Source organism: Megachile rotundata, chromosome 10 (genome assembly GCF_050947335.1).
Source record: "Megachile rotundata isolate GNS110a chromosome 10, iyMegRotu1, whole genome shotgun sequence".
Taxonomy (NCBI): domain Eukaryota; kingdom Metazoa; phylum Arthropoda; class Insecta; order Hymenoptera; family Megachilidae; genus Megachile; species Megachile rotundata.
Genome location: NC_134992.1, coordinates 10,642,016 through 10,669,550, shown reverse-complemented (window position 1 = coordinate 10,669,550; position 27,535 = coordinate 10,642,016). Strand labels below are relative to the sequence as shown.

At 30.1% G+C, this 27,535-nt stretch overlaps 5 protein-coding genes and 1 long non-coding RNA gene across 15 annotated transcripts; 4 read left to right on the top strand and 2 right to left on the bottom strand.

Moving 5' to 3' along the window:
- Positions 1 to 5: 5 nt before the first annotated feature.
- On the top strand, positions 6 to 3,445 carry LOC100883770 (S-methyl-5'-thioadenosine phosphorylase). The gene is made up of 6 exons (XM_003701844.3): positions 6 to 209; positions 445 to 605; positions 712 to 932; positions 993 to 1,195; positions 1,274 to 1,483; positions 1,548 to 3,445. Exons 1-6 carry the CDS (start codon positions 189 to 191, stop codon positions 1,578 to 1,580), a joined length of 849 nt encoding a protein of 282 aa, XP_003701892.1. The 5' UTR covers positions 6 to 188; the 3' UTR covers positions 1,581 to 3,445.
- Vha44 (V-type proton ATPase subunit Vha44) lies at positions 1,979 to 12,815 on the bottom strand. Of its 5 annotated transcripts, none has more exons than XR_001095430.2 (9): positions 12,652 to 12,810; positions 11,013 to 11,333; positions 4,780 to 4,966; positions 4,544 to 4,642; positions 4,254 to 4,462; positions 4,027 to 4,171; positions 3,817 to 3,955; positions 3,491 to 3,673; positions 1,979 to 3,373 (listed from the first exon to the last, which is right to left on the bottom strand). XR_001095430.2 is itself a non-coding variant. In XM_076536392.1 (9 exons), exons 2-9 carry the CDS (start codon positions 11,296 to 11,298, stop codon positions 3,578 to 3,580), a joined length of 1,746 nt encoding a protein of 581 aa, XP_076392507.1. In that variant the 5' UTR covers positions 11,299 to 11,333; positions 12,652 to 12,815; the 3' UTR covers positions 1,979 to 3,577. The 5 variants fall into 5 exon arrangements, 4 of the variants coding, with proteins under 4 accessions (XP_076392507.1, XP_012137366.1, XP_076392506.1 ...); XM_076536392.1 differs by adding an exon at positions 8,153 to 8,737 and having other exon boundaries at positions 1,979 to 3,673; positions 12,652 to 12,815; XM_012281976.2 differs by having other exon boundaries at positions 1,979 to 3,673.
- LOC143265261 (uncharacterized) lies at positions 6,835 to 9,611 on the top strand. Its single transcript, XR_013039636.1, has 2 exons — positions 6,835 to 7,888; positions 8,021 to 9,611. It is a non-coding gene; the product is annotated as an uncharacterized LOC143265261 (long non-coding RNA).
- A 242-nt stretch (positions 12,816 to 13,057) lies between the features above and the next one.
- Positions 13,058 to 14,653, top strand: LOC100883658 (replication termination factor 2). Its single transcript, XM_003701843.3, has 3 exons — positions 13,058 to 13,268; positions 13,361 to 13,741; positions 13,822 to 14,653. Exons 1-3 carry the CDS (start codon positions 13,200 to 13,202, stop codon positions 14,218 to 14,220), a joined length of 849 nt encoding a protein of 282 aa, XP_003701891.1. The 5' UTR covers positions 13,058 to 13,199; the 3' UTR covers positions 14,221 to 14,653.
- S1P (membrane-bound transcription factor site-1 protease) lies at positions 13,140 to 20,078 on the bottom strand. Of its 4 annotated transcripts, none has more exons than XM_076536376.1 (14): positions 19,941 to 20,078; positions 18,834 to 19,357; positions 18,605 to 18,736; positions 18,322 to 18,531; positions 18,067 to 18,251; positions 17,689 to 17,986; positions 17,466 to 17,617; positions 17,083 to 17,363; positions 16,886 to 16,997; positions 16,560 to 16,818; positions 16,203 to 16,477; positions 15,840 to 16,129; positions 15,479 to 15,755; positions 13,140 to 15,393 (listed from the first exon to the last, which is right to left on the bottom strand). In XM_076536376.1, exons 2-14 carry the CDS (start codon positions 19,347 to 19,349, stop codon positions 15,024 to 15,026), a joined length of 3,357 nt encoding a protein of 1,118 aa, XP_076392491.1. In that variant the 5' UTR covers positions 19,350 to 19,357; positions 19,941 to 20,078; the 3' UTR covers positions 13,140 to 15,023. The 4 variants fall into 4 exon arrangements, with proteins under 4 accessions (XP_076392491.1, XP_012137370.1, XP_012137374.1 ...); XM_012281980.2 differs by lacking the exon at positions 19,941 to 20,078 and adding an exon at positions 19,706 to 19,845 and having other exon boundaries at positions 18,834 to 19,360; XM_012281984.2 differs by lacking the exon at positions 19,941 to 20,078 and adding an exon at positions 19,706 to 19,845 and having other exon boundaries at positions 17,701 to 17,986; positions 18,834 to 19,360.
- Positions 19,654 to 27,148, top strand: DNAlig4 (DNA ligase 4). Of its 3 annotated transcripts, none has more exons than XM_003701822.3 (12): positions 19,654 to 19,783; positions 23,667 to 23,829; positions 23,905 to 24,062; positions 24,125 to 24,390; positions 24,470 to 24,784; positions 24,858 to 25,164; positions 25,235 to 25,364; positions 25,427 to 25,684; positions 25,752 to 25,940; positions 26,002 to 26,322; positions 26,383 to 26,625; positions 26,695 to 27,148. In XM_003701822.3, the coding sequence occupies exons 2-12, from the start codon at positions 23,674 to 23,676 to the stop codon at positions 27,034 to 27,036; spliced, it is 2,685 nt and encodes an 894-aa protein (XP_003701870.1). In that variant the 5' UTR covers positions 19,654 to 19,783; positions 23,667 to 23,673; the 3' UTR covers positions 27,037 to 27,148. The 3 variants fall into 3 exon arrangements, with proteins under 3 accessions (XP_003701870.1, XP_012137375.1, XP_076392493.1); XM_076536378.1 differs by lacking the exon at positions 19,654 to 19,783 and adding an exon at positions 20,104 to 20,241; XM_012281985.2 differs by lacking the exons at positions 19,654 to 19,783; positions 23,667 to 23,829; positions 23,905 to 24,062; ... (7 more) ...; positions 26,383 to 26,625; positions 26,695 to 27,148 and adding exons at positions 20,100 to 20,241; positions 20,482 to 20,912; positions 20,978 to 21,181; positions 21,265 to 23,066; positions 23,159 to 23,566.
- Positions 27,149 to 27,535: the final 387 nt, after the last annotated feature.

Below are 27,535 nucleotides of genomic sequence, written 5' to 3'. Positions count from 1 at the left end.
CTGTGTGCCAATGCGTGAGCGCTATATTAGGTGGTGGGAGCTTCTTTCCCTGCCCGCCGTTTTCCCGCAGGAAGTCAGATTTAATCTACCGTGTACATGATACAAAAATATCATATCAAGGAAAATAGAGTCATATATTATATTGTATAACATTGCGGACAGCAACTGAAGTAACACGTGTTTTTGAAATGGCTAAGTATAAAGTGAAGGTAAAATTCTTATTTACATATTCAGTTTAATTTGATAATATACTATATTAATAATAAATTGCCTTTACTATATGATTCGCTGTAGATATATGCTATATATGACCTACGTTACCTATTTGTTTCGTGTAAAACGTTTATTTAAATTTACCATTTCATGTTATTTGTGTATTCGATGTTTTTTTTTTAAATTTAAAGAACACCTGTTTGCATAGGTTCTTATAATCACAAATTACAGATTGGTATAATTGGGGGATCTGGTTTAAACAATCCTCAGAATCAGATATTAGACAATTGCAAAATAATTACTCGAGAAGAAGCCAAAAATGATTTTGGATTACCATCTAGTGATCTTTATCAGGGATACAGTAATGGTGTAGAAGTGATATTATTATCAAGGTAATGTTGGACTTTTTTACTTTAGTTAATGTACATAAAATTAATGCATAATATATTAATGGAATTAATACTGTTAATATACAATAAATATTTCAATTAAGCGTAGACATGGGCCAAGTCATAAAATAAGTCCTAGTGCAGTGAATTATCGAGCAAATATTGAAGCTCTAAAATTAGCTGGATGTACTCACATACTTGCATCCACTGCATGTGGTTCATTACAAGAGTGCATTTGTAGAGGGCAATTAGTTATTCCTGATAGTTTCTTGGACAGAACAATAAGTAGAAAGGTAACTTTGTATGATGGTACTTCATCAAGATATGCAGGTAAATATTTGATTTATATTAAATCATGTTAACATAATTTCAAACCTTCATAACTTCCAGGAGTATGTCACATGCCAATGGAACCAGCTTTTGATCCAAATACATCTGAAATATTATTTGAAATTGGAAAGGAATTAGGATATGAAATAAGAAAGGGTGGTACAATAGTAACTATAGAAGGACCTCGTTTTTCTTCAAAAGCTGAAAGTAATGCATTACGTCTGTGGGGTGGACATTTAGTTAACATGACTACATGTCCAGAGGTACTATTATAATTTTCAGCAAACTTAGAACTAAAGATATGCTATATTTTACATTTAAATAACACATTTTTGAATTAGGTATATTTGGCAAAAGAAGCAGGACTTTTATATGCATCTGTAGCAATGGCAACAGATTATGATTGTTGGAGAGATTGTGATGATAATGTTCATGCAACTGACGTAATAGCTGTATTTAAGCAGAATGTTAATAAAATAAAGAACATACTTATAAAAGCAATAAAAGTAATCAATGAAAGAAACTGGGATGAAGAGATTGATTCTTTACAGGTAACGCTATCAAATATTTACATAATGAAAGATTATAGAAACCACATATTTTTTCTTATTTCAGAAATTGTGCCAAAGTAGTAATGTTTCTTCTTGAATGTCATAATTTAATGTATCAGTCACTTAAATAACAAAAATTCTATTTTATATATATTTTGATGGGTTTTAAGAACTTATATTGCATTTCTTAATAAATGCAAATAACGGCGACAGGACTTACCATTTATTATACATATAGTATTATTTGTTTGTACAATTAATAAGAGCAAGTTAGTTAAACGATATTTTGGTTTAATACATTTACAAGTTGTAGTGGTATAATTTTTAATCACATATAAGAGTTCATTTAATTTATAAATTCAAGATATATAAATGTCCATTAGTCAACATCGTTATTGCTTTGACTAAAAGGTTTTTAAAGTTGGAATTTCATAATCATACAATATAAATATTGTAATCAATTTTGGGAGATATATATATATATATATAAAATAATACATTTTAAAAATTATTATTATGATACATATAACAGTTTTAATACATGGAATATTTTCAACGCAGAACGCATAGGCAACTGTTTTATTCTCTTTCCTGTTTCCGTCTCCTTTTTTAATAAAATTTAATCGATGACGATCAGATTTTCTTCTTCTTTTTATTAACATTTATATCGTCAACAATATATAATAATTTACATTTGGAATACAAGTGTGTTTTATAACACGAACTCATTATTGAAACAAGATTTATAAACTATGTAGGTTATTTTTAATGGATTAAAATATGTTGCACAAATTAAAAACAGTATTACCATACCTGTAACCCATTTTGCTTTTAAAATATATATACAGATTATAGTATTTAAACATACGTTTCTTTTTATGCTCATGTAACGAAAATATTACTTTGAAGAGAATTAGATACAAGCAATATTGAAAATAATATTGCATATAGTATATTTTCTATACATAAGGCATTTATAATACAATCTGTTCGATCACTCGAAATGTGTTGCGGTGATTTGTTACTGTTATTGTTTATTTTTGTGCAGCCTTCAAATCAATAATACTTTGTTTAAATTTATTATAATTTAATTTATACACTATCCGAACTTGAAATATAATGTTAATAGTAATACTTCAACGTTTAACTAATGTTTTGCAATTTTATAACTTCTAGTTAGTAACACTGATACATTAGCATATATCTGTATTCTCTCGATTGTTAAAACATCAGTTTCTAATGTTTTATAAAAGGAACCTACGTCTTTCAACATTTAGATAACACTTATTTTGTTGTATGGTTTATAATATATGCAATATGAAGATTGTTTCGATGAACATAGTAAAAGCATTTTGATCCACATTATGATGCATGTTTTCATAACAAGATGAACTTTTCCTTTCAATATTCACAATTCTCTTAACTTTATAGATAATACATAAAATAATACAGTTTTATATCGCAGAATTTTTATTCTGATACGGTATTTACTTCTTTTCTTAATATAGTATTATGTAAAATAAGTTGTGCTATATTTAACAAAAATTTTAATAAATTAATGCATATACGCATTGCAAGGAATACATGCTTATTACAATTATAATAATAATTTCGATATTTTCAATTTTGTTAACACAGAAAGCCGATGTAACAATCGTATTATGAATTTCATTTGTACTAATATTTTTGTTCAATTAAACGTAGCCTGCTCAAAAAGAAATTAAAATTTTCAATATACATTCAAACATGTTTTTTAGAATTTATACAAATGATTGTACAATCTATTATGCACAGTTTGTATTGAGCTAATATCAAATTACATACATCTCTCCAGGCATTTTGATGCACTATAAAAATATCATTTTTTTGATAAATATTTTTTATTTACTCCTGGAAGTGAACCGATGATAATTACGTTTAAAATTGAGAATAAAAATTAAAACAATAACAAAGAAAAAAAAATGCAGAATATACTTCATAGAAACAACAATGTTATTGTGTACGCACCTTCATTAAGTACCTGGAGTTACAGAAGTATGTATACTTAAATGAGAAGAAATTTAAAATATAGGGAAATAAATTCATCTTTGCCGATTAAACCTTATTGTCGACCATATCTACGTTGATTTTATAATACACATAAGGAAAATAGTCATTTTGACCGAAACCTAATCCTGGTATATCCACACTCTGTTTGAACAAATCAATATAAAAAAAGTATTAATTTAAGTATGACAAAGAAATAAATTTTCATTCGAACAGTACATAAAAAGATGTGCAATACTGACATTAATATATAAGCAGAATAATATTATTAGAATACTGTAACTTACATCTTGATTTCCTTGAGTAGAAGATGTAGCAGAAGAATCTAGATGAGCGTAAAGCTGATTAAGAACGTCACGTAATCGCCTTGCGCATTTTTTATGAGGATGCAATAGAATTGCTTGAAAATTTACAGGTAAGCCGTACCTATTAAATTATTATTTTAATATAAAAGCACCTAAAAGTTTCTTATGACAACGGTTACTGTGCATCATTACCTCAAGACGGACTCTACAAATACGCGTAAAGCTTTCACATGAATCCATGCACAAAAACATTCACTGAAATTAACTTTCAACCAACGTACAAGTGGTCCAAATTGTTTCTTTTTGTCGGTTACCAATTTTGTTATCTCATTTTTGCCTATAATAGAGTTTAGTCAATTTCATCATTAAAAATATTTAGTAAAAGTTTGGCAATAGGACAATACTGAAGTATATATTACCTGCTGCTAATTCTTCTTCATTATATGTAAAATCACGAACAATAAATTTTTTCTCGCGAGCATGTAATTTAAATTCATCAATGACTTTCTTGAATAAAGTAACAGTAAATAATCCATAATCAGCATCTTGTGTAATAAGCTGGGTACTACGTGGTACAATCATATTTGTTAATTTTTCATATCCACTGTACCAATCATGGAAATTTGCTCTAAAATTTGTATTGAAAAATTTAATGTAAAGTACCAATAATAAGAGTGAAGATAATTATAGAGAATAAACGTATACATACTTTGGCACAATGACAAGTAAAGTAGTTAAGTATTCGCTATCCAAGATGAAATGTTCTTTTTTCACCAAATCTGCCAAATTTCTTGTTAATAAGCTTCCCCTATAATAATCATTTAATGTTATTGCTCAAAGAGTACTATGTGCTGACATCAATGAAAATTTAAAAACATAAAATACAATTATAAAGAGCATTAAATTATTAAACAAATATTTACATACTTATGATAATAAACTTACGTTTGTTTCTTTTCAAGATTTTGTAAACTGCCTTTTAGATTGTTATAAGTCGTAGATTTAGTTTTAAGGTCAGCATCAATTTGACCAACTTGTTTGCTGATTATATCAGCAATGTTTCTCAATGATTGTTTAATAGGATATTTTGCCATATCCCACTGGAATCGAGTTATATAAGATGGTAGATCACCTAGTAAATTTAAAATCTTAGTGTAGTTGTCTTTTGGGATAACATATTTTTATATGTCTGCATAAGTATTCAAACAGAGCTCATAAAACTTTGGAAATATGAAATTATAAATAACATGCAATATTTAAATCACATGTAATGTACTAGGTGCTTAAATGTGTTTACAAATGCAATACTGAATATATTTTTAATGATTTGATAAAATTTATAAGCTGAAAAGAATAAAGCTCTGTTGAATTGTATAGTGTATTGTTCAAACACACAAGTTCATAAATAATCTGAAAATATATCTTTTTAACAATTTTGTAAAATAATAATATTATCTTCAATCATTTATTCCTTTCCCACCAAAACAAGAAGCTTTATTAGATTATGTTTGCAATTATGCATTTTTTTAAGTGTGTGTGTGTATGCACAATACAAAATGTACATAAATACATATCTAATTAAATTAATGTTAGCTGGACCACAATTAAATTAATTCTCATGTTGACTCTGTGATAAGGAGAGTATTGATAATAATGAGATAACAGAGAAAGACTGTTTCTACTAAACTCATTTTTTGATTCTAGTACGCTCCTTACTTATTATTAGCATTACAAAAATAAGCGAGACATTAACAAAATACAGCATGCAAACATTAATGAAGCATTTTATATTATCAATTCATTTTTTATTGTTATTAAATTCACTTCATTTAAACGGAATTAATCATTTTATTAAGTAAATAACTCTTTAAGCAGATATTAATTTATATGTCGGTATGGTAAAGAATTACTCGTAAATCACGTTTGAATGAATTAAGCAGTCCCAGCTAGTCCCTTTGATTTAATTGTTAGTGTAATAAATATACTATTGTGAATTATTTCAAAGAAATGGATTGCACATTTCTTTAAATTACAGAGTTTCAAAAAATATGTTGAAATATTCATTCAAACAAAATTTATGATAACTCTCTGATTAATATGAATTTTGATCTACATTCTTATGTCTTTTTATGGAGCTGTTGATTGATAATTTGGGATGAACAAACACCCACGCACGCATGCACGCATACGCATGTATATTTAACTTGTTAGAGTGTGACTGTAATGAATACTATAAAATGTAGTGACAACTGATGATTACATAAAATAGATTCTTTATGTTCTTTTACATGTGATTATCAAATATTATTTTTTTTTTTATAATCAATGACCTAAATGATATAATATGAACAATATTAACATAGACACAAAATATGCAGCTAAGCCAAGATATTTAAGCATTTCATGCTGTTTATAAGGTACTTTATGAAAGTTGATCAGTAGGATGTTTATTTGTGATATGGGTAACTTGTAGTGTTGAAGGGTATTGAGCACCATACTGTCATCAAAATCTATCTGATCATGCGAAACAGTATTTCATTAATCCATGTACCGATCGATAAGTGTTTTTAAAATTTTTGTTAGTTGTATCTCCTCTGTAATCTGTGCTAACATCCATAATACATATATTGTACATGTATTATAGTTTGTGCAGTATTGTCTTCTATAAAAATTATAGAAAGTAATGATAAAAAAGCATGTGAAAACTAGGTATGAAAAAATGCTAAAAAAATATACTGAAAAAAATAAAGTTTTATATGTATAAAATAGTGTTATTGTATTCAAATTGTAGCGTATATCTCACAATTATTCTTAAACCATACTTTAGATTACTGTACTTATGAATACTTTGAATATTTTATATATACTAATATGTGTGAATAGGAGTAACTATAAATCAGTTATAATCTGACGTATATCAGTTACTATACGTATTAATTTAATATGTTATTTTTAAAGGTTTAAGATATATTTAAACATGTATCTTTAAAAAATAACATATAACGTATAAATAAGAAAATTGAAACAAAGTATGGTATAAGAAGATATGAAATAAAAAAAAGAATTATAATAAGAAGCAATTTAAATGTAAATAGAGGTTGATAATGATCAAGGTAAAACACTACGTGTTCATTCATTCGTCCACAGCACCTGGAAAAATTGATTGAACAATTTTCAAAAAGTATTAATTGAATGGGACACTTTCATATCTGTAAGGAATCTTTTTAAAAAGAAGTTGAATGATCACTCAATGATTTTACTGTTTGTAAAAAAACCTGTATTTATTCACAACTAGGACGCAGGAGTGAAAAAGAACTAGCTAAGAACTTAAAACATACTAGAGCATTTTCCGAAAAATAAACGTTAAGAATGTACGCACATTTGCTGCAATTAAAATGTGCTAGAACATGGGTAGCTGTCTTTGTTATCTTCCAATTTTATAATTCCTGCGTGCACAAGAAATCAAATGTTGTTGTAACATCAGTGAGGAAATTACTGTGATACAATATAAAGTATTCGATATACTAGGCTTTTGTATTTTGAATAACAAGCTAAGTAAAGTAAGCCAAGTATTTTTCCTTTTGGTACTGTCTCACTTCGTGTATGCTGTAAGCACTGGAGAGAGATTGTCATGACTTATACAGGGGGTCCTTCAACTTTTATCAGATAATTGATAAGTATATACAGAAATATGTAACTTATATTTAGTAATTATTGATACAAAACAAAAGAAACTATCTTTTAAACAATGCGGATTCTATTACAAAATAAGTGTAGAAAATTTAATTACAGTGACAAAATGAAAAATAATATGTAATAAGCAATGCTTCCTCGTTTGACACAGCACAATAACATTTAAGAAGACTTTAAATAATTTCTTACATTAGAGGCAAAATTTGGCAGAAAATATTTCAGCATTACAAACATTGCATATGTAGTGCAGTTGTGCAAAATTGACATTGAAGGAAATGCGCACTAGGATCATCAAAACGATTTTAATATATATATATATATATATATATATAGTGTATAGAAAGATCCGAGATAAATCGACGTGAGTTACAATAATTTTCTTCCTCTTTTTCTCTAAGCAAAAGCTGCATGCGAAAGTCGTTGTTTGAAAACTCGAATAGCATAAAATGACAACCTCTCTCTCTTTCTTTCTCTCCTATATCTACCTCCAAAGGAGATAAGACAAGACAAGAATCGGTCGCTAAACGGGCGAATCACGAGGTGCACAGGAACATAGGTTTGAACAAGTCTCGCAGCTATGTTGGGAAAGGTTCGATGGGTGACCTGGCGGTGATAGGACGGGTACCTGGATTGGGCAAATTGCCGCTATGGTCTTGGTCTTGGTCTTGGTCGTTGTTTTGGTCCGCATCGTCTTCGTCGTCGTCGTCATTGCCAAGCGATTTGCGATTGGAGGTAGACTGATCTGCTTTCTCAGTAGTCCGATGACGAGGCGCCGACTGCCATCTGGTCTCTCCTTCACTGCTACAGTTTGATGAAAGGGAAAGACTTGGACTCGTAGGAGTAGGACTAGGAATAGGTGTGGAAGAGGTTGAAGCGGCGCACCAATGCGCGTGGTAGCATGAATATGCTGATAAAGGATCATTTGATGATCGGGCATCACAAATGCCTTGTGGGCTGTGTGATGACTTCTTCTCAAAATCAGAGGTATGATTATGATGTTTATGACTGTGATGATGCTCGTGATGATGATGATGACGCTGGTGATGATGCTGACCTAAACAGGTGGCCGGTTCTGGTTCACATTTCTCCGATTCCTTCCACTGCTTGTGGTGCTCCTTTGAAGTCTTGTGTGATGGGGTGACGGGGGTGTTTGGCGGGGTGTCCGGACCCCCTTCGGGGCTCGAGCTCTCCCCATCCACTGACGTTTGACCTATCCATTACAGCCCAGTCCCAATCTCCGCGCGATTTTTCTTACGTCTCGTTCAACTATTATTGCGTCCTACGCAAATGCCTAACGACAATGCTGTCGAAACTCAATCAAAATAACTCAAAAAGAACAAAAGAAAACAATCACGGAGTATTTAGCGTTTGGAAATCTGTACACCCTAATAACCAATTGCAAAACTATGGCAATTTTCGAAAGCACTTTTATAATCAAATTCCAACAAGTACTATCACTATGACAATACCTACCAAAAATAAAATATATACCTATTACCCATTTATTGAAAAAAGTATAAATTCGATGTACACCTTCTTAAACAAGGAAAGTTCAATCCAAAAACATGATATGTTCCCCTTTTCTACCACGCTCCATCAACTACTATGGTAAGAACTCCACTAAGCTCTTTCTTTTCTGCTCAAAAAGAAAAAAAAAAAGAAGAATTGAAAAAACAGTATTGAAAAAGAAAATGAAATATATTCTAGGATTAGATTTCCTCTACTTAGGAACATCTGATTTAATTTATGTCCGATTAATTATATTGTTATATCCAATAGAATACACTCCGACTATTTGTAGTGATGAGCTAAAATATTTTTTTTCTCATAAAAATTGTAAGTACAAGAATTAATATCTGTAATTTTAAGTAGTTTTTCGTTAAATACTCCGATATGACAGAAATAATAAGGAAACAAAAGAAGAATAATAAAGACAAATACAAAATGAGATGTAATCGAAATGAACAGAAGAACCAAAAACTGTATGAGCAAATGATATGCGGTGATACAAACTTAAATTGCAAATGATTAATAACGTCAAGAGGTAATAAATCAATAAAAAAAACTGAAGGAAAAAATAAAAAGTTCTTGTAATAACTAATTGGAGCTTGGTGACCACAGTAACCCAAGCAACTCCTTGCGTCCTTTGTAAATTTTTGATAACAAGTGTGGTCCATATAATATCAGGTGTGTTCTATGTTTCTATATGTTTGTAATCTTTCTTTCATATTCTTAGTATATGATAATACTGCATGTTTGTGTATTAAAATCTTTTTTATAGCTTTATACAACATCTTTGATGGTGCACATGTATGAGCATTTGTTAATAAAATAATAAGGTAGGGAAATAGGGTTAATGTGGTCCAAATTAAACAAAGCAAGCCAAGCAACACCACAAATATGAGAAGTTATTTGTAGTAAATAATAAATTAAATGATTTCTAACTCAATTATAGTAATAAGCATTCTACAGATATATAAGTTATATGCCAGAATATGATGTGTACCACTATATTTTATACTTTAAATAGAATGTTTTATCTTCATCCCAATATGAAATTTGATAAAAATTAACTATAAAAATTGTTATAAATCCAAACAAATTACATTACTTAGAAAAACATCAAACTGTTAAGGTACATAAAATTATTAATATATTCTTATTAAACATGTTAAAATATTTTGATATATTATTTATTTTTGTATTTAAGAAAGATTATATTTGAAATATTATATGTATCAAATATGTTCAAACAAATATTTTGATAAATTAAATTAGAGACAGTTATGGCATTTTTAATGGTATAGTAATATTTTCAATACAAAAATTTAATCAAATTTTAACATTCATGGTACACATCATATTTATGAATGTTAGTTACTATGTGCTATAGCGACAAGTTTTATTTTGCCTGTATATTATCCTCAACATAAACCACGTATCTAGTCAGATAAGTTTATAAAAAATAATATTGTTGTCATATAAGAATTAGCGTACACAGACAAAATTTTGTTATCATCTATCAGTCTATTAATGTAAGGTACTGAGGAGAATAAGGATCAAAGACTCTAATTGTGCTATAATTATTTTCAATGAATAAATTAAAGTTTTAAGAACTCAACTGATACATGTTTAAGAGTATCATTAAAAAAAAATTCTAACTTGTGTGCATGTTTTGTGTTGTGTATAGTATTCATTGATGTCCTTGCCAACCAATATTATTTTATATTAAAACATCATACACAAAAAATCGATCGATACCTGTTTGCAGGAGTCCAAAAAATACTATTAATAATTAATACTTTACTAATTTTATGATATTGGCAGTTTCATTTGACAAAACTTTAATGTTAGAAAAGAAAACTATTGCACAGTTTTGGACCCCTGAATTTTTCAATAATGTATCCTCCTTTAGTAGAGGATATATATAAATATAAATTAAAGAGCAAATTCTAAGGATACAAGCCCAACAACACTGTACTCACTATTGTTAGCCAAAAGATTTTCATGGAGCTTGTCCCTTTGATCTTCTAGAACTTCTCCCAGATATGTTGCCACTTTGCGTGTCACTTGTTCCACATAGGTATCAAGTTTTCCTAAATCATCCGAAAGACCAACCAGCTGGTCTAGTGTTCCGACTTTTAGATCCGGGATGTGAAATTTGTAATTGACTGATAAAGAATGTTGTTTTGATGTTAAATCGTTCATGGTTTCCCATGTTTGCTGACATGTTTTATCTCCTGGTGCAGATATCAACCAATATTCTGTCATTCTGCTGTTATTCTAATATAAATGTTTTACTGTATCTGAAATACAATATTATATCATGTTAATTAAATTACATAATCTATATCTATATCATTTTTAATTGTGCATTAGTTTTGTCATAATTATACATATATACATATTTCTATAAAATTATTAACATATTATTTTACATAAATTTAGCTCAATGAGACATTTCACTTCATTTTTACATAATAAGACCATTTTTAGTCTGTTTAAAATAAACATAGATACTAAAGTTTTACTTTAAAACTTAATCATCTGAATTTTTTATATAGTACTTCCCAATGCATATGAAGATAATACTTCAAAGAAGTAAAGTACATAAGTTCAAGTAGCTTACTCAAAAGACAAGGTCATTATAAAAATCTATACTTTAAGAATATATTGTCAATCTATTATATGATATATCTTAAAGATGTTAGGCAATCATACATAACAGCGAATAAACTTTGTATTAATAAAATTGCATTATAATTAAATTACAATAAACATATCCTATAATTTTTGTTCTGCTCAAACCAGTAGTATTAAAATAATAGTGTCTAGGGTTACTTTAAACAGACTGTAACATGATAGTATGATAGTTATTACAGTTTAATAACTTTTAGAACTAGAAATTAGTCTAAAAAGAGTCGTGATATTGTCAACAACCACCTGCTTCATTTTCGACGCTATTAGTCTATTAAAATGACATGTAATTAATGTTATTCATTGCTTCGCCAATCAATTGAGTACATAACCGTCAATGATATAAAACTTAAGTTAAAAATAATTTTAGAAGCTATGGGAAAATGCTAAAAATTAAATAAAAGAAGGGGGTGTGGCACAATGTATTTCTTCAACGTCGGTATTATGTAATTAAGCGCGCTTTCCACGTGACATACACTATGTGCAAGAATGGCGCGCTCAACTTACACACCGATCAATATAGGGAAATGACAAATGTACGTGAAATTGCATATGAAAAGAGACGTCCTTGAATTGACGTTGGTCGCACGAAAATTTCAACGTGAAGTTAACCTTACCTCTTCAAATGATTTAATAACAGTCGCTAAATGTATTGTTAATAAAATCGATAAACACGATCGAGTAACATCGTTGTCTTCAAAAAATGCGTCATGTATGAAATTTCGAATAATCGTGAGATCTAACAGAAATCACAATAATTGACGTACATGTTATCTTGACGTTACAAAAATGTTCATTATAATCCTTTCACGATAACATATAGCATCTTTTAATCGTAAAACATGGGTTAATAATATTTTTTCATTTGTTAATAAATATGCTTAGGAGTGGTTCATTATAAAAAAAGAATAACTTGATTTTACTTACGAAATATATTAAATTTCAAGTTTACTTGGAGAACACGGCAGATGCTTGAATTTCTCAAGAAATTCAAAACATTCGCTTGTTCTAATCACTCTTCGTCGAAACTATCAGAAACCATTGTGACCTCACGTGATGACAATTGTGTGCTGCTGCCTTACGACCCACCCGGCAACTAAAGCATAAACTGAGCCACAGTATCATCAGCTGACTTGGAATTGTCTACAAGGATGACTATCAGTACCAATCTATCCGGAAATTTAGTTTTTACTTTCTAACCAATACAATATAATAGCTTTTTATTTTTTGTCATAAATACTAATTTTTCATGCATGTATCACACAAATTGAATATAAAAAAACAATCTTTAACTTGAATAAATTATATATTTATTGAAGAATTAATTTCATTATGTGCTAAAGGTTGGTAGCCTTGTAATTCGCGACGCACTAGCATACCAGTCATGCGTGAACGTCACTCAGTCTTTAATATCATTTGACATAAATTTCGTTGGACTTAAATAACTTCTTTCATTTTATAAAGAATAATATATTATGGGTTGCGATGGTGGAACTATTCCCCGTAGGGACGAACTTGTAAGAGTTAAGAAGAAGCCAGAACAGGTAACGAATTTGTATACATATTTGGATTTACAGGGTTGTTATGTGTTTTTAATAAATGCCCACATAAATTCATATGTAACTTCTTCTCATAGAAAGACAAGGAGGCAGAATTGGCGTTTAAATGGAGACATTGTTCAATAAAACAGTTACCATTACAATCACCAGTAGTTGGTTGTGCTTTAGGACGTCTTTACAGCAAAGAATCTGTATTGGAAGGCCTCCTTGACCGAAGTACACTCCCAGAATCAGCACAACATATTAAGAGTTTAAAAGATGTGAAAAACTTAAATCTAACAAAAAATCCAGTATTTGATGGTAACAAGGCAAAAAATGGTGATAGTTATACAGAAGGCAGAAGTCCTTATATCTGCCCAGTTATTGGGTTAGAGATGAATGGTAAATACAAGTTCTGCTTCTTGTGGTCATGTGGATGTGTAATGAGCGAACGTGCACTTAAGGCAGTCAAGAGTACAGTAAGTAATTATGCAATATGAGAATCAGATAAACATCCATAATAAGGAAGTATAAATATTTGTATTTTAATGTTCTTTAGATATGCCACCAATGTCAACAACCTTTCACCAAGACAGATGTTGTTATTATAAATGCAGAAGGTGATGATTTCAAACTAATGGAAGAAAATATGTTGCTTCGAAAAACAGTTCAAAAAAAGGCAAAAAAACAGAAAATTAGTGAAGATAATCAAACTCCAGAAATTAAGCAAGAAGAAGTACCAAAAAAGAAAGCTAAAAAGGATGATAAAGCTGCTAGCATTAAAGTAAATAACAGATGTGAAGCTGAAGATCCAGCATATAAAAAAGTTAAAGACAATTACAGTGTTGCTAAAGATCCCAAAGCATCAGAAGTATTTAAAAGTATTTTTACTACTCACAAATCTGCGGTAGAGCAAGATAGAGCACATTGGATTACATATAATCCATTTTACAATTAAAATATAATTGTAATATAAAAGATTTTGGAAACATCATTATACAAATAGGGAACATTATGTACAAGTAGAAATAATTACAATACATTATAATGTTTTTGTATCATTAGTTTTATATATAAAAACAAATCATTTCATTATACTTGTTATTTCAATAATCCGTTTTATCAAATGATATTATTTACAAATTATAAATGCTATATTACTACTTACTGGAATTAATACTGTTTGAGGCTTGCGCGCAGAAACTTCAAACAGTGTTAACTGTGACCTGGTAAAACTTATTTAAATTACATTCGTAATAAAAAACGATTATGTATAACATATGATTATTGTATATCACAAGATAATAACTGCTGACATATCTTTTGCGTATATGTTCTCTACAAATAACTGTACCATAAATTAAAAGAATAAAACATTTAAAAAAATATAAGTATATCAAATCTGTCAATATTTAATATAAAATTTTACCTTTTTGATTTACAGTCCAAATTTATGTTTGCTTTATTCTATGGATTTTATTAACACATTGTGATATTCACAATGAGTTGATACGTTAACTTATTATAGATACTTAAACGAAGAAATAAATGCATTTTTTATGTACATTAACTAAAATTTGCGCTGTTTAAAATCAATTAACAATACACAAAATTTATCAAAATAATTTATATAATTTCCAAATTTATGTCAATTACTATGTATTCAAAGGCACATAATATAGTTTGTTTTATTTTTTTAAGCGTTTACCACAGATAATTTAATATTATCTTGAATTAGTCAAAGGTTTATCAAATATACAATCACATCTGAGGCACTCTGCGTAGAGAAATTGTTTGAATAACTCTGCGTAATCTACCGACAGTTCGTTTTCTTCGAGAATGCCTTTTTGATATTAAGCAATTCCATCGATTTAATAAACAGAGAAAAATACTTCCTAGGATAATTATTCCTGCCACGTAACTCCACTTACTTGTAAATATTTCACTGTTATCTTGATCACTTTCTTTTAATTCATCGATAATAATGTTTCGTTCCGGATAGTTCAACGTGGGAATATTTGCACCTCCGACTCTTCTTCTAAGCCATAAAGGGCTTGAATCCTGCAAAACTGGATTTACTGCCGCTACCGTATCTCCGACCGACAGTAACTTTTGAGGTTTATAAAGGTTTCTAAAACAGATTTAAATTTGCAAATTATGTTAATATTGTTAACTTACTATAGGATAGAAATTTAACAAAACTTGTGGTTACATACATGGGAACAAATTGATTTAAAGGTTTTGGAGTAGCAAGAATAATAGAAGGACAAGATGGTAGTGGCCGAATATGGCCAGCGCTGGTGTTTTCTGGCAGTAAAACTTTACTATGACGTCTTAAATGGCTTCCTTCCATACGTTGTGGTAATTCATTGCTATCTAAAATACTAGATTTTTCAAAAATTTTTGCCTTAGTTTGACTTTCGTCTGTAAACACGGTTGCGATATGTCCTGTTGTTGTGTATTCCAATATAGCATCGAGCATCCAAAAACAAGCTAAAAATACATAGTACACTATTAATATATATTTACAAAGCAAAATATAACATATTATTGATTAAATTAAAGATTATAACATACGTTTTTGTAAATGACTATCATCAATACAGTTCGAATCACCATACACTATAATTCTACCGGGTACAATGTTTGCTTGATCTTTCACATTATTTTTCTCTAAATTTTCATTCACTGCTGCCTCATCATTACTGGGAATCTCATTATTCACTTCTTTAATGTTTTTATAGTCACTTGTTTGGAAAAGTCCAAGTATTGGTACGGACATCGTCGATTTTGAATCTGATTCCAGTAAGAGTTCTTGTCCTTGATCATATAATTCCGTATAAAGGATAACTCCGTCTTTTGGAAATCTTTATTAATAGGAAATATATTTTTTTTAGTAATTTATCGTATATTTATATATTGATATTTAAATTATCGTACCGAGTAATTGTAGTACCCGACGCAAAAGTTACAGGTGCGTGTTGCCCCAGCGTAAATTGACCATTACGGACTTGATCTCCAAAAGCAATTCCCCAATTCGAATACAATAAATCATTCAGTGCCGGTATATTTGCGCCTCCGGTATCTGGTATCCACCACTGTCGAGTATTTTCGTCATAAAATTTTACTTTTCTCATGACTGTGACGTTATACCAATCTGCAAATACAACTACAGAAAGACCCTCCTCTTCTACATCTTTCTTTAATTTAGTCACCTAGAAGTCACAAGTTAATGGATTATTATATGTCACTTAAAAGATAACTATCGAAAATTATATAACACACGTAATATGCTACCTCTTCAGGAAAAAATTCTTCTTCGCTATCTACGATAAGTAAAGTACCATAGTTTTTGGCACTGAAACAAGTAAATGGAGCACCAAGTACTTCTAAATAATAACCAGCATTACGTAAATGCTGATACATATCTTTAAAATTGGTATGAATATGATCTCCGTTCCAATCAAGAGGATCATTTTTTGCACGTAAATCATCACGTGGAAAATATCCAGGAGGATAGCGTAGATTATGATACTGATCCCATAAGATACGTTTGCTATAAAATAAACGTAATCGTTCCATTAAATATGTCAATTAACATCATAAAAAAATTATATACTCACTGTCGTGGTGGTGTAGGAATAACTTTTGCTTTTAAAGGCAATTCTATTTTAGATTGTCTTGACTTTTCTTCACCATTACTCGGTGGTGATTCAATAGTAATAGATATGTGACCTATGTATAAAAATAACTTTTGTATAGATGACTTTCTAATAAATTTGCTCGCGTAAAAGAATGAATATCATCAAATAAATTGCACCTTGTGCTATGCCTTGCCAGTCACGAGCAGATGACGGAACCGTTATAGCAACTGCTAACCATCCAGACCATGGCCAAAGAACATCGCTGTAAGTTACTGACACATCGATTCGCTCACCGTTGCCGTTGCCAGTATACGGATGCCATACGAGTTCTGCTACATGTCCAGATACTCCCAAACCATTTATTATAGTTATATTTACAATTGTAGGCATACCAGTATGATATACAGCTTGTGTACAGTATGGCCACATGTACTGACATTCGGTTAAGTCTATGTAACTGATAATGTATCACGATTAATGTATAGTTATAGATAGTGCTAAAATGCATTTCTATTAGAAATAAATCATACAATATAATAAAAATAAAAATGACAGTTACCTTGGATTAAGAGTAGCAATTGGCGTATACGAACGGAGGAAATGAAATGCACGTAAAAGATCTAATTTTCCAGCACCTTGTTCAAACATTCCAACTCCGGGTAAGCGACGTGCAGAGCCAAGTAATGCCTGTTTCATACTTGCTGGAGTTACCTTAAAATATAAATATTACTTTTATGCCGATAAAATAAATATACTAAATGATATTGAATTTTAAATATTACTCTTTGCTTTACAGATTGTGATCCATCTGCTTGGACAAATCCACTGGCTAAAAGTGCAACAGCACCAGCAACCACGGGACTAGCCACGGAAGTTCCAGATAATGTTCTGCAACCTGTTTGTAATGCCGATCCTCGTACTCCTGATCCATATGTAACTAAATCAGGTTTTACTCTTCCATATCCAGATGGCAATTCCCATGTAGTCATGCCCCTTGATGAAAATCTTGCTATTTGATCTTCCCAATTAATTCCACCTACTCCAATAACATCCATTTGATCCGCAGGGTTATTTAAAGTACTATATTAAATAAAATAAAATTTATTTATACAATACAGTTACAAAAGCAAGAAACAGAATAATAATTTTTAGATGCTTACCCATACAAAGGACCATCATTACCAATTGCAGAAACCATAATTACACCATTTGCTGTTAATTCCCATACTTTATCAACAAATGGATGATCCATGAAATCTGGTCCTCCAATACTAAGATTCAATACTGTAACTTTTGTTAGAATAGCATAGTTAAATGCATCCAAGAACCATGAAGTGTAAGATACCTATGGAAAACAAGTTTCTTAATATTTTGAAGATGGAAAATGAGGTATCAGAATGCAATAATAAACATACCTGAGTATTTGTAAAAACACGAAAAATATGGAGTTCAGCATCTGGTGCAAAACCAAGACAATCTATACAAGAAGATGCAATAACTCCTGCTACAAATGTTCCATGACCTAAACCATCTTCCAATGTTTTTTCATTTGTCCAATTTGAACGTTCTTTAATTTTTTTAAAATGTGGATGACTAGCTGCTAGTCCTGTATCAAATATTGCTACCTAACAACAATTATTTTTTATGTTATATAATATTTAAATGTTTAATCTTCTAAGTTTCAAGAAACTTATATACCTTAACTCCATTTCCTGTAACACCCATTCCCCACAAAGCGTCAGCTTGAAGATAACTTGTAATTTGCCATGGTATAGCCCTCAGTAATCTACGTGACGTATGTCGATTGGTTGATTGCCAAAACTGATTATTCTAAAATTCAATGTAATTTATGACACCTATTAATATTATATTCCTAATTATATGTGAGCTATTATTATAAATTTAATGTAATTTATACAAAACTAACATAATTGTTAATTTTTCTTTTAAAATTTTTATATTCTGGAAAATCAGTTTCTTCTGATACATTCACAAATTTTAAACTCCTCTGTACAAGTCTTTGAGCAGTTACTCTCCTAATAAGAGGATGATCTGTTAAAGCATCCAATCCATTGTGTTTGTCTGTTTCTTCCAAAAGGACAACATCAAAATCACTAGGAAAATTGCTGGCCAAATTGTCACGAAATAAAATCTTCCAATTACGGATACCAGATGAATTCAATGCAGCCTTTATATAATTCTCACGTGTATGTGGTTTGTAATATCCTTTGAATGCAACAATATATTCATTTTCAATAATTCTACTAGCAAAGTGAACTTTCACTTGTTCAGGACTATTACCACGACATGGTAATTTGGCATTATGAACTTCAGGAGTTGAACCTTTGCTTTCAAACGAGCAATTTACTTGATTGTGAGACTCAATGATAATACCAAGTATTAATAATAAAGTGATATATAGCCAACATGTATGTGGCTTCATACTATTATCTGCTGAAAACAAAAAGAAAGTTATTATTACACATAACAGATTACTGATATATAAAGAACTAGATTATTATAAATATTACAGAAATTTATGTGCAGATCTTTAGAGTAGTTTATTAATAACAGAACAAGTAATGGATTAATAAAGAAAAGAAAAATATAATAAATTTCATAAGAAGATGATATAAAAAATGCATCAGCATTTGTATAACTGTAAAGTAAATTCTTATGTATTACTTATTATACTTACAAATAACACTAATCATGAAAAAACTTCATAGTTAACTTAGTTTATATGAAAGTAATTGTGTTCATTAGAATTTATGCATATTGGTAGTGTATAAAACTTACATGTAGTTGAAAGGCATAATTTATTAAACAGTATTTTCCCAAAGCATGCTGTTTTTTAATGTTTTGAATTATAACAAGGTAATATATAATCTGTATATTGAGTTAGCGTTTAAGAAATCTAAAAACGACGTAAAGACGTTTTTTTGTTGTTAAAATCTTGTTTTGATGTCATAACCTTAATGTTCTTAAAATAAAAGCCCACTTCAATCGAAAGAGTAAAATGTTCGAAACATACATTTTCATTTAATATTCTCGTACTCCTTATTTTTGCGAACTATCATTGATACACTTTGCTGTACAGAAACTGTTCCGATAAATAACGAACAAGAAAGTCATAATGCAGAATATTATCGCACTGTTTACAGAACTTCACGTTAGCGATGTTGGCGATATCTAACGTTTAATGTACTGCATTGTCATCGACATAAATTAATTTATTTATATCAGTTGTGCTCTATATTTGAGGAAAATTTTTTCCAAACAATTATCTTTAAAAACAATTAACAGGTTTTCATTGAAATTCAACTTTAAATAAGGTAAACAATTTATATGTCACAACTTAACCTTGAGTATATATTTATATTTTGTAAACATATTTATTTGTTTATTTGTTATATGATACTAATTTTTATATAAATATTCACATTGTTAATGAACAACTTTTATTTCTCATATACACATGTTATAACTTGTTTTGTACAAAATATAAAAATTTAATAATGATTTGTTATGGATTTCAAGTCATTATTTTTAATACATAATAACAAATCTTTTAGTGACTTGTGGTGTTAAAAGTGAATAGTTTTATAATGGCATCGAACAGTACAGATAAACTTGATTCTCAACTGTCAGCTCAAGAAAACAATATGACAGTTAATGAAAACAGTACTATAGCACCAGTAATTATAGAAGAACTGGATGAAAATGCTTTAAATAATATGAATATGGATATAACAGAGTTCATTGAAACAAGAGCTCTAAAGATACAAGATATACCACAAAATGTTATGTCAGATGTTTATTGTGAGCAAAGTGATTCTGCCATGGATGTTGCAACGGATTTAGAAGATCAAGATATGCTATTAACAGCGGATGAAGAAGAGCAATTGACAAAACAGTTCCTAAATGGAGAATTAACATTCTCTGAATATTCTTCAAGAATGGATCAAAATGTAGACCTAGAAACTACAGAAGTTGATTCCCATAGGTAGTCTCATATAGATATCTTAATTCATATACAAAACATATAGTTATGAAACTGTTTACTTGTAGAAGTAATTATGAAAATGAAGAAGTAGGCACAAGTAAAACCATTCCTCATAAAACATCAAAGTCACAAAGTGGAGCACCAGTACGTTATAAACGAAAAAAGAGAACATTGCCTCCAGTTCTGCAGGGTCTTATGGGTGAAGCAAATTTAAGATTTGCAAGGGGAGATACAGAATTAGCTGCTCAGATATGTATGGAAATCATTAGGCAAGTTTATTTCTAAAAATAAAAAGCACATATTATCTTAAAAGAATGGAGTGAAATAATGTATATATTATGACTTTTCTTAGGCAAGTGCCAAGTGCTCCAGAACCATTTCATACACTGGCAATGATATATGAAACAGATCAACCAGAGAAATCATTACAGTGTGCTTTAATAGCAGCACATCTTAGTCCAAAGGATGCTGATCAGTGGGTAAGATTAGCTAATATGTCATTGGAAAGTGGAGACATAAAGCAAGCTATAACATGCTATAACAAAGCAATCCAAGCAAATCCAAAGGATATAAGTTTATATGAAACACGAGCCGAACTTCTAGAGAAAAATGGAGATAAGAAAGCTTATTTAAAAGGATTTTCAAAACTAGTTCATCAGTTGGAACCAGAGGATGGTGAACATATAATTAAATATGCTAAAATGTTAGCTAAACGACACATGGAAGAAAACAACAATGAGCAAGCATTGGAAGCAATGGAAAATATTTTTTTAAAGTGCCCTTCTTTTATTACTTTGGAAGAAGTTAACATTATGACTGAGATATTAATAGCTCTAAAAAAGTTTAAAAGATGTTTAAACATTTTGACCACATATACAAGTATTTGGGTAAAAAGGAAATCTGGAAATGAGAAGAACGAAGAATTGGAGGATCAAGATATATGTGAAATAGAAGCTTGTGGAATACCAGATGATGTCGTCGTTGATTTAAAAGCAAAATTTCTAATAACACTTATTGAATTAGATCAAATGAAACAAGCTGAAACACTTTTACCGAAATTTTATTTATATGAAAATCCAGAAATTTCTGGAGATTTATTCTTAGACATAGCAGAAGCCTTAATGGGGAAGAAGGAATTTGAACGTGCTTTAATGTTATTAGATCCTTTAGTGAATAGTAACAATTATAGTTTAGCTGCGGTGTGGTTGCGACACGCAGAGTGTTGGGTTGGCTGTAAAGATTTAAAGAAAGCAATAAAGTCTTATGAAAATGTTAGAAAATTATCACCCCAGCATTTAGGCGCGAGAACAGCTCTAGCTAAGCTATATCAATTAAAGGGTCAATATAACAAAGCAATAGAAATTCTTCATCAAGATCCTGAATCAGACACTTTAGATCCAGAAGTGATTTACCAAAGAACATTGCTTCTTTTTAAAGTAAAAAGATACGACGAGTATTTTCAGTCTGGTATGCTACTTTTCTCCAGACATTGTGCACATATAAGAAACAAAGTTGAATTGAATGCATTAACCAGAGCGTGTGTATTACGACAGCGTTTAGAAACGTTACAGCTTCACCGATTCTCACGCGGAGAAAAATTTGAAGAGGAGAATGCACCAATATTTTTAAATAGTTCAGAACTAAGCGAGAAGAAAGAATTCCTTTTATTTATACAAATGTGTAAATTAGCTTGTAAATTAAAGAGATATGGTTTATTGCAACGAATTTGTTTTAGTGCTTTAACATCAAAAAAATTTGAGAAAAGGAATTTTCATATTATGTTTTTATGTTTGCTTTCTTGTATATACAATAATGACTCATATCACGGGTATAACATTGTACGATCATTAATACGGGTATGCGAAAGACCAAGTTGTTGGAATTTATTAAATATCATTGTTCAAAAGGCAGAAGATTCAAGACACAATAGATTCATAATGCGTCTTCTTGGAAGAGAAGATGTGTTTTCTTATTTGAATATAATGCATGCAAATAATTGTCTTATTTCTGGAACATATAAGTATGCTCTCAATGATTATATTTCTCTCTTTAAAGTAATGCCTAGTGCTTTATTAGCATTACTTATTGGTGTAACTTTATTACAAATGTCATGTCAAAAATTATCTGCTAAGAAGAATCAACTTGTGATTCAAGGTAATTATTATTTAGACACGTATATATTTAACAAATACGGGTAGTAAATAAAATATAAATTTTAATGAATATAACTTTGTATTTTGTTGTAGCTATAGCCTTCCTGAAGAAGTATTCTCAGTTGCGGGGCAAAAATGGGGAACAAGAAACTTACTACAACATGGGTCGTGCATTTCATCAAATTGGTTTATTACCTGCAGCTGTACACTTTTATAAATTAGTTCTTACTAAAGATCCTGGAGACTTAATTGAAAAAAATTCATGTTTCTTAGACTTAAAAAAAGAAGCTGCTTTTAATTTACATCTAATTTATTTACAATCTGAAAATTATTTATTAGCCAGAATGTACCTTGATAATTATATTACAGTCTAGTATAAGATTTTGTACTATCTAATTTATAAGTTCCTTTTCATAAAATATAAATGTACAATAAGCATGGAAAGCTTAAATGTAACTTGAATTACAGTATTGTAAATAAACATGTACACATATTGCAAAAGATTCAAATATTTTGTTGAAAAACCACTTCTTTTTAAATAAATTTTATCTTTTTGATTACAAAAATGTTGAACTATTAATTAATATTGTTTTTTCTACAGGAATAAAATGACGTTAGCTACTAAAATTGAATTTAAGAAACTGTGCAATGTCTTAGAAGAAATTGAAGAAGCATCCTCTGCTAGGAAAGTTGATCTATTAGAAAAATTTATTCAGCAATGTCGTCTTATCAGCTACAAACTAAAAGCAGAATCTCCAGATATGGTATTTTATAATCTTATATTCTTAATTACATTTCACTAACAATAAGTAAAAATTTAATTATATTTATTTTAACAGGATGTTTCACTTTATCCTATTATGAGACTAATATTGCCTCATCTTGAACGAGAACGAAGACCCCATAATTTAAAGGAAAAATCGCTCGCCGCTCTTTACATTCGTGTATTTTGTTTGGGTAAAAATAGCCGGGATGCAAAAGAACTTACGCAATACAAGTAAGATGATTATGATCATGAACGTATTATTATTGTACAGTAATAAAATAAATTCGTTTTAGAGCACCAGGAAGGAAAAGAAGTGCTGGACGTGATTTTGCAGGAAGAGCTTATTATATTTTGAAGAAACATTTACCATGTGATAGCTCTAATTTCAAAATAGAACAGATTAATAAATTTCTTGATGATATATCAGTACAAAACGGAACTAAGGACCAAGTATTTAAGATTTTGTTGAAGCAAATAAATGCATTAGAATTTAAGTGGATAACGCGAATCATTGTAAAAGATTTAAAACTTGGTATGGGGACAACGAAGATATTACAAGGTTTATTTCTTATACATTAAATAATTTATTTGAAAATTTTATTTTTATCATATTGTTTTTTTAATCATATGTCTTTCAGTGTTTCATCCTGATGCAAATGGATTGTTTGAAGTATCATCTAATTTGCGTAAAGTTTGTGATACATTATATGATCCACATTTGAGATATGATCATAGTATTCAGGTTTTTTCTCATTTCAAGCCTATGTTGTTGGAAAGATACAAGATTGAAGATGTAGAGAAGCTTTTTGCTTCGAACAAGGAGTATTTTGTACAAAATAAGTATGATGGTGAACGATCTCAGATGCATATGAAAGATGGCAAATATAAATATTTTACAAGACAGGGATTTGATATTACAAATAATTCTAGTTATGGGAAAGATAGTTCTTCGGGTACATATATTATATTTTTCTTGCAGAAGCACGTATTATGCAATAAATAATCACTAACATTTGGCAACTTTAGGTTTTATGAGTAGTGTATTTGGTCGATTGTTGAATCCACAATGTAAATCAATAATTCTGGATGGAGAACTGATGGGCTGGCATAAAGAAAAGAAACTATTTGGTTCAAAAGGAATGAGTTTTGACGTTAAAAAGCTGTCAGAAAATAGTCATCATCAACCATGTTTTGTTGCATTTGATATTATTATGTATAATGATACTTTGCTTGATAAAGAACCTTACTCAAAAAGGCTAGAAATTTTAAAAGATGCATTTAAGGAAGAAGAGGGATGTCTAATATTATGTAAATTTAATAAAATTTCTAACAGGTATAATTTTGATCAGCTACTTCAAAATTACATACTACGTTCATAACTAATACTTCTATTTCTTTGAAAGTGAAGAATTACGTAAAGTGTTTAATGAAAGCATTAGAAACAAGGAAGAAGGGATTGTGTTAAAAGAATGCAATAATAAATATAAACCAAATGTTCGAGATGGTAGTGGCTGTTACAAAATAAAAGCTGAGGTAATATTCCTTAAAATACTGATTAATAATTGTTCCTATTTTCATAAATATTCTCTTTTCAGTTCTCTGATGATTTAGTGCAAGATGTAGATTTAATTATTCTTGGTGGTTATTATGGCGAAGGAAGATGCATTGGTTTGATGAAAAGCTTCTTAATGGGAGTAGCTTCACCATCAGCTGTTCCAGGCGAGAATCCTTCAGAATTTTTTGCTGTTGTATCTGTTAGCAGTGGTTTGATTATGGAAGCATTGAAGGATATTTGGGAAATGTTTAAGGAGAAGTGGCAAACAACATGTCCTGCAAATGTGATTCCTCCCAAGGTAAACCTTGATAAAAATGATTACCTTGATAAGGTAAGCCTTGAGTACAGTGAATATTATTTTCCAGCGTGAATTACCAGATAAATGGATCCGGCCTGAGGACTCCATTATTTTAACAATACGAGCTTCAGAAATGACAGTAAGCAATGATTATCCAACAGGATATAGTTTACGATTTCCTAGAGTCATGCAAGTTAGAACTGATAAACCATGGTACAGTGTTTGCACCACAAAGGAACTCTTATCTTTAATCAAGGTATGTACAACTTAACAAATTTTAGTTATTTCAATTATTCATGGAGTTTATTACTATTTAGGATACACGACCAATTCAAAAACTAACGAAACGAGAAGTAGACCACGAGGATACAGAGGAGTCTCCTAAAGTCAAAGTACGCAAATCAACACAATATCTTCCACAGAAACTCGAAGCTAAATTTACGAAAATGGAGACTTGTGAAGATACATCAACAGCTTGTCTTACTCGACTTTTTGATGATAGAGAAATTTGTGTGATAAATGGAAATGACGAGTTGCCTAAAGAACGAATTGAAAAAATTCTTTCACAACATAAAGCGAAGGTTGTACAAAGCCCTTCGAAAAACAATTATTGTATCATTGTTGGCAATGCTAAAACGGTAAATACCCCCTGGAAGGTGTTAATTGTTTACAAATAAATCTTAGATTTAATTTTTTAGGCAAGGGCAGCGAATATCATAGAAAGTAAAAAATATGACGTAGTGACGTTAGATTGGTTCAAACGAGTTACCAAAGAAGAAAATTGGCCATGCTTACAAGACTTTTTACCGTGGGATTTAATAGCCTGTCGTGAATCGACGAAGCAACGTTTAATGCTATATTATGACGATTATTATGATAGTTTTACTATTGATGCGAACGAAGAGAGTCTGTTAAGTTCATTTAAAAAGATCGAAGAAGAGGTATACTAAAATATATTTAACATATTCAAAAGCACAAGCACAGCTATCACTCATATGAAATTGTTTTAGGGAACAGCACAAGAACTCGATTGTGCGCAAATGAAAGAAATAGATAAAGAATTATTTGATAATGGAGTATCACCCTATTCCATTTTCAGAGGCATAGTGGCTTACTTTGACGATCCGTTAAATGGATTAAAAGTCGAGTTCCGTTTTATGGCTGGAACTATTAAAGAAACTCTTGACGACTCTGTTACACACGTGTTTGTCAGCAAAGGTTCTGTAAGTCCTGAATTGCAAAGCTTAATCAAAGATAAATCACGGGAGTCGTTAACAGTTGTTAAAAGCGAATGGATTGAAAAATGTTTCGAGCAAGGTGATATTATTTCAACCACCGCATATCTAATTTAGCAATGTAATATAATTATGATTTGTATATAGTAAGAACTGTAAGTAACGGGTTCTGTATGAATGTTAAATTATCTTTATGTATGTTTGTACATTAATAAATTCCTAAATGTAAGTTCGGAATACAATTTTGGAACCGAATCATTAACAAAAGAAAATTTGACATATAAGTGTTACGAGTATATTTGTAACATGGACACCGAAAATATATAGATTCATTTTGGCTCATATTTTCGTTAAGTGGTAAAGAAACTGGGTACTAGACGGAGTGACAGTTGGACAGTTCGCTCATTTAACATCCCGTTTCGAAATATTTCTTCTCGGTTAAAGTCGGCACCCCTTGCTGTTCTCGTTTTATTTCATCGGAATGCGTGCAAAATGCGAGGCAGCAAAAGGGACGCAGCTGCGACGTTTCCTTTACAAAGCCCGCCATTCAGAGAGATTCTTGAGCAGATTAAGATGAGAGAACTTTAGGGAAAAAATGGAGTTTACAAACACCGGA

Coding starts and splice junctions, on each gene's coding strand:
- LOC100883770 (XM_003701844.3), top strand. CDS start 189: ATGGCTAAGTATAAAGTGAAG. Junction 933..992: donor TACTTCATCAAGATATGCAG/GTAAATATTTGA, acceptor CATAACTTCCAG/GAGTATGTCACATGCCAATG. Junction 1,484..1,547: donor AAGAGATTGATTCTTTACAG/GTAACGCTATCA, acceptor TTCTTATTTCAG/AAATTGTGCCAAAGTAGTAA.
- Vha44 (XM_076536392.1), bottom strand. CDS start 11,298: ATGACAGAATATTGGTTGATATCTGCACCAGGAGATAAAACATGTCAG. Junction 4,967..8,152: donor CGGCAATTTGCCCAATCCAG/GTACCCGTCCTA, acceptor TAAATTTACTAG/GTGATCTACCATCTTATATA. Junction 4,643..4,779: donor AATCTTGAAAAGAAACAAAC/GTAAGTTTATTA, acceptor TGATTATTATAG/GGGAAGCTTATTAACAAGAA.
- LOC100883658 (XM_003701843.3), top strand. CDS start 13,200: ATGGGTTGCGATGGTGGAACTATTCCCCGTAGGGACGAACTTGTAAGA. Junction 13,269..13,360: donor TTAAGAAGAAGCCAGAACAG/GTAACGAATTTG, acceptor TTCTTCTCATAG/AAAGACAAGGAGGCAGAATT. Junction 13,742..13,821: donor TTAAGGCAGTCAAGAGTACA/GTAAGTAATTAT, acceptor AATGTTCTTTAG/ATATGCCACCAATGTCAACA.
- S1P (XM_076536376.1), bottom strand. CDS start 19,349: ATGAAGCCACATACATGTTGGCTATATATCACTTTATTATTAATACTT. Junction 16,998..17,082: donor CTGGCAAGGCATAGCACAAG/GTGCAATTTATT, acceptor TTTTATACATAG/GTCACATATCTATTACTATT. Junction 15,394..15,478: donor TTAAATCAATTTGTTCCCAT/GTATGTAACCAC, acceptor AATCTGTTTTAG/AAACCTTTATAAACCTCAAA.
- DNAlig4 (XM_003701822.3), top strand. CDS start 23,674: ATGACGTTAGCTACTAAAATTGAATTTAAGAAACTGTGCAATGTCTTA. Junction 23,830..23,904: donor AAGCAGAATCTCCAGATATG/GTATTTTATAAT, acceptor TTATTTTAACAG/GATGTTTCACTTTATCCTAT. Junction 25,685..25,751: donor CAAATGTGATTCCTCCCAAG/GTAAACCTTGAT, acceptor ATTATTTTCCAG/CGTGAATTACCAGATAAATG.